The sequence below is a fragment of the Micropterus salmoides genome, unplaced genomic scaffold, assembly GCF_014851395.1.
Source record: "Micropterus salmoides isolate LMB-PRFRI ecotype aquatic unplaced genomic scaffold, ASM1485139v1 Ms_hic_scaffold_17, whole genome shotgun sequence".
In the NCBI taxonomy this organism is placed as follows: domain Eukaryota; kingdom Metazoa; phylum Chordata; class Actinopteri; order Centrarchiformes; family Centrarchidae; genus Micropterus; species Micropterus salmoides.
This window is the reverse complement of record NW_024040817.1, coordinates 1495522-1518251: the sequence shown is the minus strand read 5'-3', so window position 1 is coordinate 1518251 and position 22730 is coordinate 1495522. Positions and strand designations below refer to the sequence as shown.

General features: G+C 41.4%; 1 protein-coding gene across 2 annotated transcripts in view; it reads left to right on the top strand.

Annotated features, from left to right (window-relative positions):
• The first annotated feature begins 214 nt into the window (after positions 1 to 214).
• Positions 215 to 22730, top strand: part of LOC119907941 (protein MTSS 1-like) — a 66923-nt gene continuing 44407 nt past the window's right edge. The window contains exons 1-3 of one of the 2 annotated variants that reach the window (XM_038725650.1): positions 215 to 778; positions 10096 to 10157; positions 12167 to 12240. In XM_038725650.1, coding sequence (XP_038581578.1) covers positions 707 to 778; positions 10096 to 10157; positions 12167 to 12240 — 208 coding nt within the window. In that variant the 5' untranslated portion in view covers positions 215 to 706. The remainder of the gene's footprint in view (positions 779 to 10095; positions 10158 to 12166; positions 12241 to 22730) is intronic. The other variant, XM_038725649.1, reaches the window with a different exon arrangement.

The window sequence follows — 22730 nt, the reverse complement described above, 5'->3', positions numbered from 1 at the left end:
TCCCGTTATTTGATGATTTGATTTACTTTAAGACATCTATGAGCATAAGTGGTCTTTTCATTTAATATAGATGGTAGGTTTTTTTCACTCCTTTATTTTATTTTCATGACTTATCTTGTAGATTCCTAATCTTACCATTAGGCTATTTTATTTTTCTATCTTACATTTTTACATTCCATTTTAAGACTTTTGTGTTTTTGACGTGTCTTTATTTGTCTCTGTCCATAACAATTATTTTATTTCCCCTGGTGTTATTCCTTGTCTCAGCCTCTCAGTCCATTAACAAAAAGCTTCCATATCCTGCAGGCGGGGCCGAGCGGACGCGCGTTCATGTCCCTGAAGGCGCGCTCCCGGGCCGCGTCTCCTTCAGTAGAGGCAGTGGAGCGGCTCACTGTGTAAAGTTGAGCCTCTCCGGCGGCGTCGTGCTGTTTCCGTCTGTCAGTTTTCTCTCTGCTCCAACATGCGTCTCCTCCTGCAGACATGGGATTTATCTGCGCTGAGTGGAAACTAACCGCCGGCTGTGCTGCTGCTTCTGTCCGCGTCCTGGTCTCCTTCAGCCGGGAAAACCCTGCAGCGCGAGTCTGAGCGTTTTTACCGACACCGAGCCGCTTTCCCCCCTTGAATTCATTTGTTTCCTGCCTCTTCATTTATGGACTACAGAAGCTCCGAGTGAGAGTGTTTGTAATTTCCGTTCACACCGCTGAAGATGGAGACAGTGATGGAGAGGGAGTGCAGCGCGCTGGGGGGGCTTTTCCAGACTGTCATAGGAGACATGAAGGTAACATGAAGGATCATTTGTTATTATGTCATCTGATTTGTGATTGCAATCAATGTTACACACGTGAAATATTCAGGGCAGGGCGCCTGGGGAAAGATCCTGCTGTAGATCCTGTTGCATCAAGCCAGGAAATGCAGACATTTTTATTCTGTCTGTCGCTTTATTGGAGATTTTCCGGCATCATTAATTTGCTAATTGTCCAGGAGGGGAGGAGAGGGGGGAGGTAGGTGGAGTAAAGTGGGTGTGTTCAGGCTCTTTTGCCTTCATTTTCAGTTTTCTCCGAAAAAAGACCATAGCATTTAAATCCAGCTTCATCCTGGAAACCAAACACAGCTACAGGCTCCTGATGATGGACAGTGACAGACAGGGCTGCAGTGATATCACAGGAGATCACAGTTAAATACAGTGCTCTCTCTCTCTCTCTCTCTCTCTCTCTCTCTCTCTCTCTCTCTCTCTCTCTCTCTCTCTCTCTCTCTCTCTCTCTCTCTCTCTCATATGACTGATTTCTGATTCAGATCTGAGAGAAATCTGGTTTTCAACACTTGCTGATCTCTAAACAAAAGAAGAGGAACTTGTGCACAAATAAATCATTACTCAGTCAAATACAACAGAACTCTTCATTCTCTATCAAAGCAAACAGTTTTGATATTAGATTTTCAGGCCTGTAAATGACATTAGAGCTGATTATTTGATCAACATTCCCTTGTTTGCTTCTTATAAAATGTGAGGATTTGCTGCTTTTTATTTGTCTTATATGAGAGTAAAGTGACTAATTTGGGGTTTTGGACAGTTGGACAAACATAACAAGATGCCACTTTCACCATTAACTGACTAATTGAGGAGATAACTGGAAGATTTATTTAATTGATCTTGAAAATAATCAGTAATTTTAATCCTAAGTGACACGAAGAGTGACACTCTGTTATTAGTGATTTGTTTTAAAATCACCAATTCACATCATCTGTTGAATATATCTGATGAGAGAGTGAACAGTACCTTCTGTGCCTTTTTTGTGTTTGTATGCATGTAAATATTTATGGCTTAGTTGTAGCCTACAGTTATTGCGTGTGTGTGTGTGTGTGTGTGTGTGTGTGTGTGAGATGTCGGTGACGTTGTGTGGGGGCAAACCTGTTTTCGCGGTCACACTGTGGCGACTCACTCCACATTTGGGGACAAAAGGTCTGAATGTTGAGACGGTCGCTGTGTTGAGTTCATGTGCAGGTGATCACGGTGAATGTTTTAATATCAGGGCTGGCCTGCGGTGTCCTCACAGGTAACAATAGGTTTCCGTGGTGACGTAATAACAGACAGGTGGTTTCTAACAGGTGAAGTGGTTCACAAAGAGAGGGCTGGGAAATCTGCCACACCCTCTTCACCTCGTCCTTGTTATGTCCCTTCTCTTCTTCCTGCTTCTTCCCTATCTTACTTCATCCTCCTGCTTTTTCACTGAGCCTCCTCTTCTTGCTCCTGCTGTCGTCCATTTATTCATACAGTAAACACTTCCTCCCTTGCCCTCCTCTGCTTCCTCTGTCTCATGCCATCTTCCAGTCCTCCTGCACCTTTTCCTTCTTCTTTCTTGTCCCACTTCTTCTCCATCTTATCCTCTCCTCCTCTTCTTATTTGCTTCCTCTTCTCCTCTCTAGTCTTTCTTCTCTGCCTCCTTTCCCCCCTCTCCATCACTGTTTTTTTTTCTTTTCAGCATCCATGTTACGGTTCTGTCCCTTATCTTTCCCTTTCATTTTGCACTCCTTTCTTCTTATTCATTCTCCTTTGTGTCCCTCCCGTTGCCATTTTCCTTTTCCCCCCTTTCAAGTGAGTCTTAATCTCTCATGCATCTGTTTTGTATTTATTTTTCTTGCAAGGTGAAAAACGCCAAAACATGTTTATAAGCTTGTTTTCTTGGTGATGCATGTTGATACCAAAATTAATCAGTTGCTGTCACACTTTCTCTAAATATGCATGTTTCACACCTAGCCTACCTGTTGTATTCACCAACATGGCCGCTGCAGATTTAAGCTGTGAGTGATGCTGCGTCATGAGTCTGAACAGAATTGACTTGTGTTTAATATTTTATTCATAAATGTATGTTTCAGTCCACAAAGGGGATAAAATGACGACCATTTGAAAAGATCAAGAACAAGCTAAATGTAGCTACTTTATTTACTATTGTGTATCAACCTCAATTAAATTAATTTAATAAAATGCACCTCACTGCAGTCTGCCTGATTCATACGTGTGACTCGCAGAGAGCCAGACTCTTTTCCCCTCTTAGCATAAAAGTGTGGGCGGAGAGAGATTTTACTGTGTCACTGTGGAGGAGACCCGACTCTTCTGCTTCTAATGGTCTTTTACACGCACACGTTTTGTCTGTCTAAAATGAAAACGATGAGAACGCTGAGAAGCCTGCTTGTCTGTGAATAATAAAGTTGTTAGTTGTTGTTTTTTTTTTATTCTCTTGGCATTTAAAGATGAGATGTGAAACTAAAATTAAGCTCCCTTTCCCACTGCAGGAACTTAACATCTCGCAACACGGGGCTTTCTCAGAACCTGTAAGCCTTTGGTACTTGGTTGTTTCTTGTTTTCCCAGTTTATTTTACAAACAGGAACATTTTGGATATATGCCATTCACGGTGCAAAAGCTAGACCTTCTACTGCTTTTTATTGGTAGGGAAGCAAAGTAAGTGATTGAGGGGAAAGACAACAAATTAAGTGCTGCTGATATAGTTATTGATTTTCTTTCCTGTTTATGCAAACGTAGGATCCAATTTTATACGTTGATGGAGAATTTAGGGGCCTGCTGGGACCGACACAAGCTGGCTAGGAACGTTTCAAACCATGTGCTAGATTTCTAGTTTGATCCCTATTTATTACAGTCATCTTTGTTGTAATATGACAACACATCTGCTCGACCAATCATTATCGACAGCTCTGCCCCTGGAAGAATTTTTGTTTCATCATGACAGCGGCTTCATGCTATGTTGCATCACATTCCTGCAGTAGAAAAGGGAAATTTGAGGCCACAAGTTAAAGCAAATCAGAGCTGGTTGTCACCACTGTAAATGTGTGAGTAAATAATTTAATTTACTGTAATTAAGAGAAAGTTTAATGTCTTTGGACATACATTAGTGCTTCTTGTGTGATGTGACTCAGCATAAAGTATAGAGCTGAAAAGGTTAGTTGATTATTCAATTACTACCGGTTCAGAGTTCTCAAATGTTTCAGTTAGCTGGTTTTCTCAGTCTACGTGATAGGAAATTTAATATTCTGGGGTTTTGCACTGTTGTTTGGGTGAAACTAGCATTTTAACGGCGTCAACTAGCGCTCTGGGAGATTGTGACCGTGGAAAGTTTCACTATTGTCACACGGTAATGACCGAAGCGGTTAATGAAGAGAATCATCAATAATCAATACAATAAATCTTTGTAATTTAAGCCATGCAACATAAAAGTATTTTACTTGGAAAAGCCCACAAAACAAGCTTATTATAACCAAAAAAATAATAATTTCCCTTAATCTTTTTTCAGTAGACATTGTAGAGATGCTCAAAACAAGAGACTACATTACTTTACAACACCTTCTAGTGTTGCTGTTGAAAGCACTTTGATATTAAATCCTTGTAGTCCAGCAGCCCTTTTCGTTAAGGGCTTGATGTAACTGCACTCGGATGAGACATGAGATTCCCCCCCCCCCCCCCCCCCCCCCCCCCCCGAAATCAATTCCTTACCACCACATACATTTCCTCTTTGCAGGTTGGCTACACCTACGCTCAGTGTGTTGTCTATCCATATGTGTTCATCTGTTAAAGTGAGTGCGTCTGGCTGTGTGCAGTTCATCATCCACACATCATTGTGCTGGTTAAATTGAAGCAGACACATTACTGTTGATCCGTTTAAGTGGAACCAATCTGCATGTTTTTCCCTGGAGGAGAAACTGGCTCATCCTCTTCTGCTGTGATCTTCACATCTGCCTATAAACTGTCTTTTAAAGTGTTGTTGAATAGACGCTGAACAAAAGGTTCACTGCTGTGGATTTGGAACATGCTCACATTAGTGTCTTTACAATGTTAAAAAGTACAGTAAGTGATATTGGACAGTAAGTGTGATTGGACCATAGAAAGACTAACCTCTGTTCTGATTAGACTAATAGTTTAATTATTTTAGGAAACTATTCTCTACTTTCCAGCACCTGATGTAAAGTCCAGGACCCGCTCTCCTGTGGTTTGGTCTCCACCAGCTCCTGAGGAATTAAACCGCTAAATGCTCCACTCTCTGCAGCTGGTCTCCAACTGTGCCTTTCTGCTGTTTGGTGCTGAGCAGGCGGTCTACAGGGGGTTTATCAGAGCTTGTTCAGCGGTTAAAATGTCTGCCTGTGGTTTAAATGGAGGATTGGTGAGAGCAAGGAGACTCAACCATATTGTAACCCCCTGCAAAGACTAATAGATGGATGAATTGGTGAAATGAATATCTCTGTAACTTGAATCATTGCAATGCATGTTGAATTTAATAAATAGATAGATTATAAATTATATATATATATTTTTTAAAGACAAATGTCTCAACTGTAGTTTGAAATTAGCAACATCCCAGCTAACAATGAGTTCCAGTAACAATGAGAGACTTCCAGTTCTTCCTGTGGGAGTCAGACAATATACAGGAAGCACAGGTTATTGTAATGTATTGCAGCACTGTAAACATTGAACCCATCAAAATAAATCTAAACGTTCTCTGATCTGTGTTGAACATCTGTGAAAACAGCTGATGCTAACTTAACCCTGTTACTGCTGCCAAACAAACAGCGTTCAAGTGCTGAGACTGTGTGTGTGTGTGTGTGTGTGTGTGTGTGGTTTTGAGGTTACTGAATGCTAATCACCATTTATCTTGGACTGAGCTGTCGTCTTAATCACCTCTGAGCTAAAATAATCCTGGTCTCTTATCTTGGGAGGGGGGCCGCTGTGTATCAGATTGGAGATTGTCATGGAAACATCACAGCCAGAGCTGCTTTGGTACTTCGGGCCAAATGGGTCACTTTGTTTCGTTTTCTTTCTGTTGTAGGCCTTTTTATTGGCATTGACTCTTCTGCTGACGTCTGCTCTGGTCTCTGTTGTAGCTCTGACGTGTTTCCTTTCTGGCGTCAGGTGCTGTATTTCTGGTTCTAAGAGGTGAAAGCAACTGTTGTGTGTATGATACTAATAATCCACACATTTCTAGAGTTACACTCGGTTGGGTTCAGCAAAAGTTTTTGTATTTTTGCCAAAATATTCTAGGGCTCTATTATTTACTCACACATCAATATTTTTGTGAAATGGATCCAAACTGAAATTTTCCTGGAAATTGATTTATCATTTCAGTTTTTCCACTAGGAGTGTTTTTCAGGGAGGGTGCATTTAAAATTTATAGATTCTCAAACCCAACAAAGGCCCTCTTTCTGGTTCCTTAAGGTTGAGTGAGTGGCACAGCTTGATCTACAGGTAATATAATGCATTAACTTGTTGTTTCCTAACTGCTAAATGAAATGCAAAGGCCAGCAAACTCCTTTTATATGTTTTAAAGGAGTAGCTCAATATTTTTGGAAACATGAGAAGACCGAAATATCAGTCTCATGTCTGTACACGTATGTGTATGAAACTACAGCCAGCAGCTGGTTAGCTTAACATTAGGACTGGAAACAGGGGGAAACGGCTAGTCTGGCTCTGTACAAAGGTAACAGAATTCGCCTAGCAGAACCTCTAAAGCTCACTAATGAAAGACGTTATATCTTGTTTGTTAAATGTGTACAAAAACAGAGATTTAAAAACAACAATCGGCTGTTTTATGGGGCATCTTATTTGTTGGCTGTGAGCATCAAAACTTTCTGGAGTCAGATCTGGTTTCCTGGCAACTGCCACCAATAGTCTGGCACAAAAACCCACCGTACAACCACAACTTGACGTTTTTACACTTGAGTTTTTGTGCAAAGTTCCTAAAATGTCAAACTATTCCTTTTAAAAGGATTCATCTGCTGGCCCACGTTCTCTGAACACATGCTAAATTGTGTCTCACTGAGTTTTAACCACGGTCACAGTGATTATGAAGGTGCTTTGGGGACCTTTTTTAGAGAGAATATAAATGCTCTTCCTTATGAAAAGCTTCACAAAAGAAAATGAAATCTGGACTTCTGCAAATACTCAGTCACAGAAAAACATGGTCGTGCTGAAGTTTCATGAACCAGATTTGTGTTATTATCCTCAGTGATAAAGAAGAAACAAACAGATTTCATGGTTTTAAGCCCGTGCTGTCGCTCTCAGAGCCGAACAAACAGAGCAGAGGATTCCTGAAGGACCTGCAGGCTCCTGCTGCCTCCGGTTGTTGCCACGGTGACAATTTATGTCCTCAATGACTGATTGATGCTGCGGCCCTGCCCTCGCCTCGCTGTGTGTCCGAGAGAGCGAGGAGAGAGAGAGAGGGGAGAGGGGATGTAATGAGATGTGGGTATATATATATACAGTGTAATAGAGAGGAAGTGATGAATGAGTAATAAAGAGCAGGATGATGAAATGAGAGTGTGCATGAGAGAGAAAGAGAGAGAGAACAAAATATATGCATGTTGAATATGAAAGAGAGAAACAAAGAAACCAAATGTGTGGCACAGGAAAAAAAAAATGTGTGTGTGTTTTGGGTGTGGATGAATGCACGTGTGACTCTCCCCTCCCCACAAATCCTTCTCTGTCTGAAGCCCCTCTGCAGCTGCAGCGTTACCATAGCAACGGCAGCCAGCCCGGTGACGCTGGGCATCGCTCTCACAAAACAGAACAAGGCCGAACACGCTCAGCTCAGCTGGGCTGCTAAGAGAGCAACGACGATGACGCTGACAAAAGGAAACGCCCGCGTCTGACAGCTTTCTGCAGGAGGGTGGAAAAGTCTGTCTCAGGGGGAACTTTTTATGCTTTTCCATATTTTATGGCATATCTATAATGTTTCAATGTCAGATGTTCATGTTAAACAAATTATGAGGTACAAGTATTGAAAAGAAATCTCTGTGAGCCAAAACCTCAGATTTCCACCTTTTCTGTTCTGAGTGTTCAACATTTTTTTTTCTACCAGCTCAGTATGACGTCATACCGAGCAGGATTTTCATATATGGTCATTTGCTCCAGGCACAGCAGGCCGGCCACAAAGGAATGCACAGCCCCATGCTCCTGTCAACATGTGGCGAGTTTAATCTTAAAACGTTTTGCACGTTTTTCTGATTGAACGGTTTTCTCCTGTTTGGTGGGCGTGTCAGAGGTTTTACCCAATCAGCTGCGACACGTTTGTAAACGCAGCTGTGTTAAAAGGACAGGAAAATGCAGTGCACATGTGTGTTCAAGGCACAGCCTTTTCCGCTAAAAAATTTATTTTGCTACATTTTGTTGGAGCTGAGCTGAGTAGACAGTTGGCTTTTTTTAGGCGGGGGGGCTTAAAGACACAGGAGCCTCTACAGCAGGTTTCAGACGGAGGCTGAAATGAGGCCCTGCATTAAGTTCCAGTGATAAGCTGCCATAGAGGAGTCACAGAACTATGCAGTACAATACTCGTATGATGTGCATGTTGAGTGAGTCAGTCGCTGCTGAAATCCACTGTCCTCGTTCTGCGCAAAGATGCCGTTTTAAATGTTTAGCTAAAGCTGATAAGATGATTCAGCCGTCTGAGTTACCTAAATCAGGCATGTATACGAGTCCTAGTGGTCACATGCATATTTATTGCCACTTTTTTGTCTGTCTGGGGAAACACTGATTTGTGAAATTGTACAAATCTGCTGAACAGCATTACGATGAACAACCAATAACTCCCACAGTGTACAAATTGCATGTGAGAACTGTATTAAATACACTTGACAAAATCTGAGCCTGTCCTTAACACACACATCTGTACAACATAACACCCCAGAGACTTGAGACGTGACTCCAATTGTAACCGTTCTGTCAGACACACTTGAGATGGATGACTGAAAAGTGCAGCTGTCTCTTGTGTATTGACAAACCATTATATTACATTGGTTTTCTCTGCTTTTTCGTGTCTTTCGTTTGTAAAAGCAACCTTTTTAAATGTGCATGTGGCACCTTTTCACCGCAATGATAAATTAATTCATTTTAATTCTGTTATAAAGTCCTGGACTTTAATAGTTCCTGTGTCTCAGCAGGTTTTCTGCTCATGTGTAAAACTTTCTGCACATTCAGAATCGCTCCCACATATGTGTTCTCTGAAATGTTGAGAAAAATTGTCGTAATATTACGAGAATAACGTCATGATTTAATGAGAATTCATAACATTTTTTATGTGAAAATGAAACTGACCGACTACACTTCTGATCAGGCTACAAATCCACACAGATGTTAACTCTGATAAAGTGCAGCTCGCAGTCCCAAATGGAGCAAGTTTGGGCTTCAGTTTGGCTCGAGGTCTCGTCACAACCCTAATTGTGCTGTGTTAAATTTTGTGAGTCAAGAGGCCTCAGATGTTTCTCTGCACTAGAAAAGCCCCACCCACCCTGAAACATCAGGGGACTCCTGCTGACGGGAAGCGTACCCCAGTTTCTTCTGTCTTTGGCTGCAGTAACTCAGTGTTTCCCTCCATGCAGCCTACTTTCTGAACACACATCCAGTAATACCGCACTGCAGCGTTTGGCTTCTCAGTCTTTGTATCTGTCTCCATATTAAATCCAGTCCGGGGACCCAAACTGTATTTGCATGCCTAGGGGGGTGCTTGTCTGGCTTCCTCTGGATGGGCTGGGTGGGGCGTATGGATCGGCAGTATTGATCTGTCTCCTTGTTGTCTGTTGGCTCACGGCTCCTCCTGATGCTCAGGATTTATGTGTTTTTGGTTGAGCCCGAGGATGTGTGGCCGAACTTTTAATGGGGAGGAATTTGCTTTGGGTGTTTTTATAGTTGAATACGTATATATTTGAGGCCGGGTAATATGAAGGGAAATAAAAACCCAAACTGTGTGCACGTTTGAGAAACTGTTCAGGAAAGACTTACTGCGAACAAATGATAGCATGATGGAGATATCGGCAGTCTAATACCTGTGGTGTTTGTTTTTTAAAAGTGTCGGACCTTAAGGCCCCATAACGGACACACACTGACCTGATAAAGTGGATCTTTATCAGCACGATACTGACCTTACTACTGACTACTGAGTATTTTAGGTCACAAAAAAGTTTATAATTATAGCAACACAATAAGATTGTTTACTCCTAAATCTCTGTGTGTGATTTCAAGTTGCAGCTATGAAGGAAAAGGTTGTTTTTGATATTAATAAATAAATAAAAAAAATCTGATTTTGTTTGTTTTTTCTCCTCAGGGCAGTTACCCTGTCTGGGATGACTTCATCAGCAAGGCCAGCAAACTACAATCACAGCTCAGGTAACTAAGCCTAATGCCAGAAATCGAATGCAAGTAACAGACAAAACAAGCAAAGGAAGAAACCACTTTGACAGCACATGCCTCGCATTTAAAATAACACTTTATATGGGTAAAACAGAAAAAGAAATATATTTACAAACAACAAAACAGATTAGAAAGAAATGAGCCAAATACAGAAAGGGGTAATCTCTCCAATAATCCTGAAATCACACAATGAAAATAAATAAATAAAATCATTGTTATTATTATTAGTTTTGAAACATTCATCAATTTTTAGTGTCCCTATATTTACTTGTGCTTTCTCAAACTGCAGTGTGTAAATCACCCTCTGCCACCAGACATATTATTCATCCTACACGTGTAACTTCATGTACAATCATAGACCTGATCATCACACACATTATAACAGCCTAATACGTCTTAATATGCAGTGACAAAAAAGAAGCAACATACAAATCTTATGTTTAAAAATTCAGTTTTTGATCCTCAGCTCCATCTGCTATGCAACTATTTGGAAGCCAACAAAATGTCTCTCCTGGTCAGAAAGTCTGTCCATCTTTCACTTTACTTGTTTTTACTCTCTGAAGAAATATTGCTAACCTGAATCCTGATACACAGACGTCATTGTTTTCAAAAGAATCAGATTCATAGACCTTTCTTGCAGCAGACATTTTGACATCTTTCATAGCAGGAAAAGCACAGATGGGAATAATAATAACATTAACAATTGCTCTGTTGCACTATTAATTGCAATGCAACAATTTATTCTAGGGTTCAAAACAACTCTTTAGAAACCTGCAGGGGATGTTTCAGATGATAGGTTCATGTTTTTCTGCAGGATATTAAAACGGACGCTCTTTCATTTTCCCCACTGACGTTAAACTGATGGTATTACTTGTTGGCCGTCCCAATAGGCAAAACGCTAAAAGGGAAATTTGTGCACAGGTGGTACACACAAATACACACATGATGAGAGTCTGTACAACCTGAGCTCATGAATATCCAATGAGTCTGTTTCATTAAGTGTTTAAATGTCAAGCTCACCTCTCCTGTTCTGTCGCCCTTTTCCCAGACTCTCTGATTTACTGGCCCTACACACACACACACACACACACACACACACACACACACACACACACACACACACACACACACACACACACACACACACACACACACACACACACAGAGAGAGAGAAATGTGCACATACAAGTTGCAAACCTAAACTAAAACATTCATTCATCATGAAGAATACCTCCATACTTGCTTGCACACACACTCACCTCCCTGCAGCTATTAACCAACCACAAACTTTCTCACACACACACACACACACACACACACACACACACACACACACACACACACACACACACACACACACACACACACACACACACACACACACACAACTCAATTAACCTTCCGAGGCTGGCAGAGATTAATGATGCCACCGTAAAGTCATTATCAGTGAAATGGATCAGCAGCAGCCTAGAGAGATTCTGCACTGGACCAGAGGTCACCAGAGGTCAAATCTTATTACAAACACTTTGACTGCGTCCCGCCTTCTCTTCCTCGCCACGCCATGAGGTGTCATGGCATTTTAGGCACTGCTTCTGTATCTGGGATTAAACGGCCGTACTATTGCTTTTGCATGTTTTATTTATCCTGCTCTTTACAAACTGCATGTACCTTCCTCTATAGCCAATCATCTGCTATAACGTAAGGCACATACTGTGATTTTTAGTTCACTGCGACATAAAAAGTAAAATTGCAGCGATTTCAAATATAGACCTCAAGGTAGACTAACTCATTTGTTCAAGTTTGCTCAATCAGATATTAAAATAGGATGTGATAACAAGAAACATATGGTAGGACAGAAAAAACAAATTAGCGGACCCAAAACCACAATCTGAACACATTTTCTGTAACATAGAAGCTGATTTTAAAATACTATTTTGTAGGATATATCCTCCCTATCCAAAACCTCCTCTGTTGTGTCTCCCAGGACGACCGTTGTCGCAGTAGCAGCCTTCCTCGATGCCTTTCAGAAGGTGGCCGACCTGGCAACCAACAGCCGAGGTAGGCTTGAAACACGTCTGTCTGTGTTGGTGTGCATGCACTGTTTTACTGTTGTCCGTCTTTGTGTGGTAACGCGTCAAAAAGCTGCAGCAGAAATTAAACTTTTGGTGACGAAGCTGAATAAATGATGGAAGTCGTTGTTGGACTTGTGGTGAGTGAGACGCTAGCTGCTGATGTTTGTTGTCAGCCTCCGGTTTTGAGATTGCCGGCTGAAGCACTCTGCGGTCCTTCGTTCATCTCACAAATCGAGAAGCTTTACTCATCGGATGCTGGTAGTGTCATTCACAGAAGTCAGTCCACTTTTTGTTGTATGATAAGCACCATGCCATTAACTCACACCTGGTTCAAGTGATGGAGGTGACGGATTGAATCATATACTGGATGAATGGTGTGAGCAAATACAAGACATGTTGTGAAGTAAACCCTGAATTCATTGTCCATCTGCTGTTATTATATTTTTGCACTGAAGTAGAAGAATGGCATGAAGAATTGGTGGGGGGGCATAATTCAGCAATGAAGCATAATTCAAATGATCTTGTTCTGTAGACAGAGACAAGAAATCTTGTGTTGCATACTTGCCTAAACATTTTGGAAAATAACGAGTACTTTCTATATTTTGATAGTTTTACTGTAAAAAAAAACAAACAGTTTGGGCCTATTTGATCACTTTTTTAAACTATATACTGTTATATTAATTTACTAACACTGTTTTTATGAATAACGATCAATAAATAAGTGTGATTTCAAAATGTCGCCACACTCATTGTGTGATGTCGGCCAAAAGATACTTCTATATTACTCCTTGTTATCAAACCAATATACTGATGGCCACGCCTACAGGAAATGATGCCACTCTAAAAACAACATGGCGTGCTCGAGAAGCCTAGACCCTCGCCATTTCCACTCTGGAACTGTTGTCGGAGCCCCCCTCCCCACAGCCAAATCGAGCTCCCTAATCCACATAGGGTATAAATACAGCGGCCAACTTTTGGACGAACTACCCTCTCCTCCCAGTGTAAATAGGATCTGACGTTACCGCTGCACTCACTGATATAATATCAGGATTGGTTGCAATAACGAAACTGACTGATTGCATTCTTTTATGAAAAGATTGATATTCATTGTGAAAGAAAGGCCTATTTGAACATCTTTATCTTTTTTAAAAAACATTAGGCCTACATTCACAAATACAACATTTCAAAAGAAATCAAACATTATATTGAAGCATTATATAGTCTGAAGAATTGAAACCAGTTAAACTGTATGAAGACTTTTTCTTTAATGCCTTTGTTGCTTGTTACGTGATCCCCCTGTGTATTTAGTTGTGCCATGTTCTATTCAGTTGTTTAATGTAGGCAATTTAGTTTTGGATGAAAATTTTCGTATTAATACGGTTCAATAAAAACAACAGTTGTATTTTCTATCAGACAAGAGCATTTTTTTTATTAAACACAATACAGCCTGTGTTAATCTGTGAATGGTGATATGAAATGTTAGTGTAGTTTCTGAATTTAAAATCCCACATGTTAACCAGCGATCTCACATTTGAAAGAAAGGTCCCCCGTCGTGCAGCAACAAGCCGGCATCGGTGCTCACTCAGCATTTGAGGGTTTTAACAACCCACTCCGCCCTCATTTGTTTTCGGATGGCCCTCAGTGTGGCGGACCCTCCGCGTGAACGTGCAAACGGAGTGGAAGTAGGTAGGGAGAGGGAGTAGCACGCAGTTTCGGAAAGGCCCTCAGACTGCTGATCGACTCTGACTCCGTGATTTGTGACCCCTCAGTCACAGAGACAGCCGGAGCAGTGATCTGTGTTGTTATTGTTGTGGGGCAGTTTGCATGTTTTGTATTGATTTCTACTTTTCAATCATTGACAAATAATCAGAGGTGGCTGGCTTCCCGTTCGCTGGACTGCTACATCAATAGAGGTCGCTTCCTGGATTGATTAAATGAAGCCTTGATGGGCAGCTCGTGTGTGTGTGTGTGTGTGTGTGTGTGTGTGTGTGTGTGTGTGTGTGTGTGTGTGTGTGGGATGTGGGCCAGCTTCCTGTCGAGGCGACTTGCTGTCACAATGACAAAAGTAGCCGAGGAAATAATCAGTCAACGCTGCGATGATTCTAGGGCTGTGGGTCACAGCCGCTCTGTAATTGACTGTGTGTGTGTGTGGGGGGGGGGGGGGCAGTGTGTAGAATTATTGGCTTCTTTCAGCAACAGTTGGGACAATTAGAGGTTTGTGGAGCCACACCCCCCACCGTCCCCTCCTCCCTCCTCCACTGAGCTCCTCAGTACTATAGTATTGTACAACGTACTAATTGTTTTCCCAATTAAATTGTGCTGACAAACATGATCGCTGCCTGAATTATGCTCAACATGTTTTTGTGAATGAAGCCCAGCTTTTATCTACCACAATGGATTGGCATGATGGTGGACTAAAAGGGCAGGACTTTGACACCAGAGAGCGGGGTTCACATCCAGAGTCCTGTCTGTTGTTACATTTAGGCAACAAAAGCACTTTGGTTATTAGCTTGGGTTAAATCATAAACACGTTTTGTTTCATGCTAGAAGTGCTTTGCAGACCTTTTCTGTATTAAGTCAGATCACGGTGAACTGGCTTAATACAGTGCGTGCCTACTTAAACCGTAAAGGGTTTAATAATGCAGTAGTTGTTACAAGCTGATATTGGATTGTAAGATCTGATATTGTGTCATAAAACAAATGAAATACTTTGCCAGTAAACATTTTACTGATTGTCAACATTTTTGCAATTTGCCAGATATGTTGATTAACAACATGTCCTCATCATGTTTATAGAAAACGTAATCCGTTCTGCTTTACGTTTCCTTCAAAACATGTTTTCTGTTGCAAATAGTTGTTCATTCATCATTACACATTACTCATTTCTAGGGGACAGGGTTGGCTCCTCAAACCACTGACCCACAATAACAAGCAGTACTTACTTTTTGCATTATTATTAATAAAATAATTTAAAAAAAACTCAACTCTTGGCCCAATTGGAGTTTGGTGATATGATGATCTACACTGTGAGATGATACAGATTTGCCAACCATAGTAGAATTTTCAATGCTGTAGGTGCATGTTGTCCTTTTTAATATCTCCGGCTGGGAAAATTTTTTAAATGTAAAATTTTTTAAGGTTTTTGGGTATTAAAGCGGAGGTTAAGCAAGAGATGGCTAGATTCTGAAAGTATGCAACCAAAACAATCCCACCCCCTCCCTTCAGGCCTCCCTCCAAAGCCATTCTCCTAAAAACACATTTTCACACGCTGACCGAGTGTGTGCAGGTAGGCCAGCCAATTATTTCAATTGGCCTGAAGTCCTGTGACAGCCACAGAAACCGGATTGTTTTTAAATTCATGTGATTTATTGCTTGTTGTCGGGATGTAGAGATAATTTAACAAATATAACAACAATGCTTCTGAAATAAATTACCAGCGTTAATTATCTACAAACTGTTTCTCAGTAAATTTACTAGGATATTTACTGTATCACAATATATTTACATTTATTCATTTAGCTGACGCTTTTATCCAAAGCGACTTACAATTGCTATACATGTCAGAGGTCGCACGCCTCTGGAGCAACTAGGGGTTAAGTGTCTTGCTCAGGGACACAGTGGGGGATTGAACCCGGGTCTCTCACCCGGGTCTCTCACACCAAAGGCAGGCGACTTATCCATTGCGCCATCACCACCCCAATATATACTGATATCATGATATAAAATTACATATAGAAGTGATGGCAGGTTAACTTGCAGACTCACTTAAAATTTCATTTTCGAAATAATTTAAAGTGCAAGCCTGAGCTTTATCAGGCCCACTCACCAATTAGGATGCAGGTTACAGGTGGGATATACTGGAGAGCAGTTTTACCCAATCTGGGGATCGAGACCCTCCAACAAGGAATCAGAATCAGTTTGCAAGATGAGAAAGAAGGTGGGCGAGAAGAACAAAAAACATTGCTGCTACCCAATTTAGACTTTTTTGAGTTTTTGCTGATCTTTGAATTTAATTTTGAAGGCGTTTAATCTCTTCACGATTGAAGAGGAAAAATCACTCCGTGGTATTGTTTCTTAAGAGTTTTAAAACATCACAAAAAAGCCTACAATTCAAAGAAACATGACTGATGCTAAGGAGCATTGACAGGTGTATAGCACATTGGTCTCTTTGTGTCTTAAGCTTGTTCGACCTGCGGACAGCGAGTCTACTCAGATGTGATGAATTATTGAAGAGGTCATTTCCACCAGTTCTGCTGCTCAGTTTCATTCCCATACATTGTATTATGGATAGAGAGACATAGGGTGGAGGAGGAGGAGGAGGGGTGACGAGTCAGAAATTGATGGAAGTGATGTTCGAAATGGGGGAAAGTGCGTGAAATTGTGGGCCAAAACAGATTTCAGATTAGAAGGAGGTAAAAGATGAACAAAAAGATGATGATGGGCAGTAGAGGAATGGGTGGCAAAGGGGGGGGGGGGGGGTATGGGGTGAGGGAGAGCAGGCAGAAAGACAGAGGGCAGATGGCGATGAGGGGGGAGAGAGAGATGATGAAAAAAGATGGATGGAGGGGGGAGGCTGTTGGCCGTCATGTCCAGCTGGCTGCTACTGGTGCTCATGGCAACAAGATGGAAATCACTGCAGGATTCAATCTCAGCAACAGAACTGATATCTTGTTTTGTTTTGTCTTATCCAGGGATGTGATTTTTTCCGGATTAATCCGGAATTCCGACTCGCGTGAATCATGCAGATCTGGGGGGAGGGGGCTGGCCGAGTGAAATGGAAAAGATTTGAGGACATCTACAGGCTGACGTGTGTAAAGTTTTCTTCCTTTTCAGGTATCAACAAGGATGTTCGTTTGCGTTCAGCTGCCAATTCCACACCTGCGCAGTGTGTAACACAGTCGCTCTCGCGCATCAGTGGTAACGTGTTGGGCAGTGATACTGTAATTTTACTTTTCCCAGTAAAGAATAGTGTGACCGATTTTACTATTTACAAAACAGTTATATTATTACAGTTACTACTAATCCAAGTAAAGCTGCACTACTGAACGCACCATCCCTGACGTAAGTGCCCGACTGCAGCGCCGGACCTTATGTTGTTCAAGTCAGCTGTCAAAAGCTAAAGAAATACTGGAGAACAGGGAGAGAGGTATTTCCGACAGCTGTGTAAGTAACTTTATTGCCATTATTGTGTCGCAGTCCACGATACAAAGAACATTGTTGTTCTGTGGATTTATGCTAACTATCGAGATGTGCTGCTTGCCGTATGATCCATAAGCGTGTTTTTTTTTTTTCCACGCCCATAAATCTGTGCAACCTTGCTGTTGGGAATGCTGTCGAGAAAGTGCCTGCTTATCTTCATTCTTAAAGACTGCCCAGGGTGTTTTCTTTATCTCAATAGCTGAATGAACCAGGGCTTCATGAGAGAGAAAGGATTTTATTCCTAATTCCACTGTTTCCTGCAAATTAAAAACAACCTTCATGTCTGCTTGTTGATAAATTCAGCTTAATGTGCGTCTCTAATAAGCTACCAACAAAGGGAAGGATGGGGAAAAAATCATCACAGAGGTTTGAGTTTCATTCACCATGTCAGATGTTGCAGAAAGCTGCTCCTCCAAATTTTCTATTCCCAATTTATTTTGCGTTCCCTTGGCATCAATTTATTTAATAGTATTTGTTGGACTGATTATGGCTAAAATGATAACCGTAGTTGTTCTACTCAGTGTTAAGAGCACGATTGTTTGTCTTTTAAATCAAAATATTAAATTAAATCTACAGAAAACCTCACATTGATAAGCAACCAATTAAAAGAAACTCTGAATACATCTCTGAGGTCATAAAGCCTATTCCTGCCACTTTAAATAAAAATCCACCACTTACTTTTAGTTTTTTTCTTATAATTGTTACACATGTTCCCATAGATGTTGAAGTATGACATAATTAAGTGGGGGTAAATGGCAGAAATATGCTTTCATAGAGGTTTCTTGTAACTAATGAGGATCGTATTGTCATCCATTTAACATTCTGCAGATGATATGATTCATCATTCAAGGCAGAAAAATAATAATCAGTTGATTTTTATAGTTATTATGAACTGCTGCCCAAGTTCAGTTAAAGTTCTGGTGAACCCGTGATCATGAGTTGCCTTCTCATCCTGTCCAACAAACAACTACCATGTTCAGAAAGGCATAAAAACACAAAAGAACACAAAAGACAAAAACATCTCCAGGTGGTTTTACCCCCGATTATATTTCCAGTTTTTGACAACAGGAAGTTTCCACTTTGATTAGAGGAAGTGTTGACAGTTGGAAAGGATCCAACACACACAGACACAGCGGGCGTCCTCCTCTCTCTACCTGTTGTGTATGTGTGTTGGTCGATGGTAACCATATCAACCTGCTGCCGAGGATGATTTCGGTGAGTGCCGTCACTTTGGCGGGGACCGTGTCAGCGTGTCTACACCTGGGAACCGGCTCCTGAGGAGAACGAGGAGGGGGACGGAGGAAGAAGAAGAGGAAGGAGACACAAGATCAGAAAGATGAGGGCGAGGAGATGGGAGGAGATACCAAGATAGAAAGTGAAAGGAAAGGGAGGACAGGAAGTTCATGGAGAGGAGAAAACAGTGAGTTTGCTGTTGAGCAGCGAAGACGGAAGGAAGTGGCATGAGAACAGGGGGAAAAGAAAAGGAGGCAGACAAGAAAGGAGGGAGACAGAGAAGAAACAGAAGTGTTGCTTTGCTGCATTTTGTTTTTAACAAGTTATTTGATGCTATAAAAAGGAGGTTTTACATTTGACCCCGAGGCTCCATCCCCGATGACTACTGCGCACACTCTGGCTTCAAATAATGTCACCAGCGCAAGATGGCAGCGCACGCATACGGGATATTTTGGCTTAATTTTCTACAGTGGGAGGAAGTGGAGACACGTCGTCCATCTTTGTATACAGTCTGTGATTCAGACAAAGTAAGGCTCTGGGAAAACTGTAATGGATATTTGGATTATTTTCTAATATTTTATAGACCAAAGGGGGCAGTCAGATCCGCAGATTAATCAATAATTGAGAGGTAGAGCAGGTCATCTATCACTTGCATGGTTGGCAGTTTGATGCCGAGCTCCTCCCGTGTGGACAGGCCAGCGTGACAGCTGGGTGCGTGTGTGATTGAGAGGCAAATTTTAAAGCTCTTTGCATGGTAAGGTAGAAAAGTGCTATACAAATGCAGTCCATTTACTATTTCATGAAAATCACTGGAAGTCACAGGCCAGGTCTTATGTAAATGTTTGTTTTTTGTTGTTTCATCCTGAAGTCCTGCAAATTCATCAATCATCATCCGGAAAGCTTGTGGAAAATCTTTGAAATTGACGTCCAGATGAGTGTTTCTTACACCTCGATCCAGCTGCTCTGATCTGCAGTAAACTGAAGTGGACTTTAATATTCCCAGTTCAGTCACGTGCTATCAGGGCTTCCGTATCCCATCGGCAGCCTAATTGCGGGCTGCGAAAAATGCAGCAGCTTGTGAACCACAAAAGGCCTTAAAGGCCAGATGTTGTTTTAGAGTTAAAACAGTCCCAACATGTTGTGGTGAAGCTGTGTGAGCAGAGCTGCAGCATATGGAGCTGGTATGAAGCAGCAGGATAAAAACTCCCGCTGGTCCGTTTCTGAGCCGGCGTCCAGCACTCCCAGTTAAAAGATAAATACCAGCATCATCCAGAGCTGCGATTACAACAGCATACTCGAACATGAATCACTGTGACATTAAACCTTTTTGTTTTATTCATGTGTGATAGTCCAAAACCATGGTCATTAATGTGCTGCTGTGACAGCCTCCACTCTTCAGGTCTTTCCACCAGAGCATCAGTGAAGTCCAACACTGATGATCAGGTCTGGCTCACAGTCGGCCATCCAGTACATCCCAAAGGTGTTGGACAGGAGTCTGTGCAGATCAGTCAAGTTCTTCCACACCAAACTGGGGAATCCGTTTCATTATAGAGCTACTTGTGCAAGTCGAAACAGGAAAAAGCAAAACACAAATATAAATAAATACTAACTTCAATCCTTCATCAATGCTACGCAACAAATGCAACACAATAGCAGCACGATGAGTGGATGTTTCTGACCGCAGTGCTCTCTGGGACTTGTAGTTTTGACTTTTTCTTTTTAAATTTTAAATTTCATGCCCTTACATCCTCTGTGGGGCAGAACGTGATTGAAAATTTCCTTTTGATTTGATTGTAAAAATGACACCACTTTTACAGGGTGTTGTTCTGAAAGCAATGAAAAAAATAACAGTCTGTAGTGAAGTGAATCCCTGTGGATGCTGCTGCAGTCACTATCCGCAGTGTGTGTGTGTGTGTGTGTGTGTGTGTGTGTGTGTGTGTGTTGGTGGGGTCGACTACTCAGAAGCTCACAGATGGCCTCCTTTGGCAGCTCGTCATTTAATGACATCATCTCAGTCGCAGGTGAGTGACATCATATCTGCAGTGTCCACATTGTTTTTAAGATTTTCATCAAGGTCAGACAGAGAGAGACCCCAAAAATATGTGTTAAGCTGTCTCTTCATTTCCTGAAATGCAGATAAACAGTGTTGTCTTACACATGTTGATTCCTCTCATGTATAAATACTGAAAATACTAACACACTGCTTACCAACTGATATATTATATTCTGAAATTGAAATTCCTTGTATGTTTTCATAGTCGAATAATGGGTTGATTAATTTTCACGATTAGCGGTTTGGACTATAAAATGTCAGAATATGGTGAAGAATGCCAATCGGTGTTTCCCAAAACCCTCGATGACGTCCTCAAATGCCTTGTTTGTCCACAATCCAAAAACATTCAGTTTACTGTCATAAAGGAGGTTAGAAACAGAGTCAATATTTACATATAAGAAGCTGAAATCAGACAATTGACCCTTCGATAAGCCACGCCTCCCTTAGTTACTGTTGCTAAGTCCGACAAACCTGTCGGACCTGTCAGACTTTTATCGTGGCGCTGCCACAGCCTATAACTTCACTCCCTGGAGAAATATTGTCTAATGTTTGGGGAAAAATAATCTCAGAAAGAAGCGTACAGTTTTGCAGTTGCATTGTGGTTTTGAAGGTTGTATTCGGGTTGTCAAACTGACGTGAAAAAAATACGGACAGAAGCTAAAGCCTAACGCTACCGATCAGAGTAACCACCGTATTACCTGACTACTGAGTAAGAGGACAACGATATCGAGGATCAACACTGTTCCTGTACAGCTGGGTAGGTCTCTATTCACTATTACAATCATGAAAAAGTTATATAATGTTACATTCAGTAGCAAGTTAGCTCGCATTAGCAAACTAACAGTACATTAGAAACAACTCACAGCCTACATATTTCTGGATTTGGAAAGGAAATAAATCGTACTTCTCCTTTCAACCTCTCTGGGTAGCGACTGTAACTATTACAAGTGGCCCAGGAACAGCGTTTGACCATGTCTTCGAATAATTATGAAATAAATGGAAAGATTTGCTGCAGGTGAGGTGAAGACTTGTTACACCTGAGCTGAAATCAGATTTGAAGAAATATTCAGAGTTGCCCCAAAGCTGTGTCTGTCCACCTCCTGAACGGACTAAGACAAGAGGCAACAGGAGAGAGACTGGAGAAAGATAACAGGGAAATGTCTCGCCGTTTGTGGTGACTAAACACGGACTGTAAAAACATTCAAGTGGTCAAATTTGTTTGAATTAAGCAAAAGACAAAATTGGTTTTGTGTTCAAGCTACACAGTATCTTTGTTTTTGTTTTTTTTAGATGATCCTCTTTTTGTGTGGATGAGTGCTCGTGCGTTTTTATTGGTCAGCTTCTTAGAACACGTAATAATCCAGGTTTCCATCCAAATGTGACACAAATTTAAACAGAATTTTCTAAAGAATCTGCAGATAAAAATTAAAATTTATATCAGTTTCCATTCACTTTTTTTTAGGTGAATTGTGGGAATTGGTTCATCAAAATGTATCTTTCCAGAGATGGTTATTCATTCATTAGTTATTGTACACTCAGCAGGGACATGATTTTGGTCAGGCGACCTCCATGATGGCTTGGCTGAGGGTTCTGGGAGATTTTCTTCTTCAAAGCCTCTCTTACTGGGTCACACTGTTCATCTATATGAAGCTGTTTACCTTCTGTCTTTCTGTTTCTATGCCCCGTTCACGTCCTCACGTCACTGCATACCACTCACACAGAAGCTATGTGCTGCCATACTTCAGGGTCCAGTAGGAAACCGGAGCTCCGCCGTCAGCTGCTGCTTTACTTTAAACCATCTCACGTTTCCTCTGAGCCTCATCCTGAGCTCTTTACTCAACAATAAGCAAGAGTGATTATTGCTTTATATGTTTTACTTGCTCCTCTACAATGACAGCAGAGTTTCATGACAAGGAACAAGTAATAGAGACCACGGGTCAGAGGTTGCAGCTCACTATCGATAATTATGTGACCTGCGAATGTTCTGATAA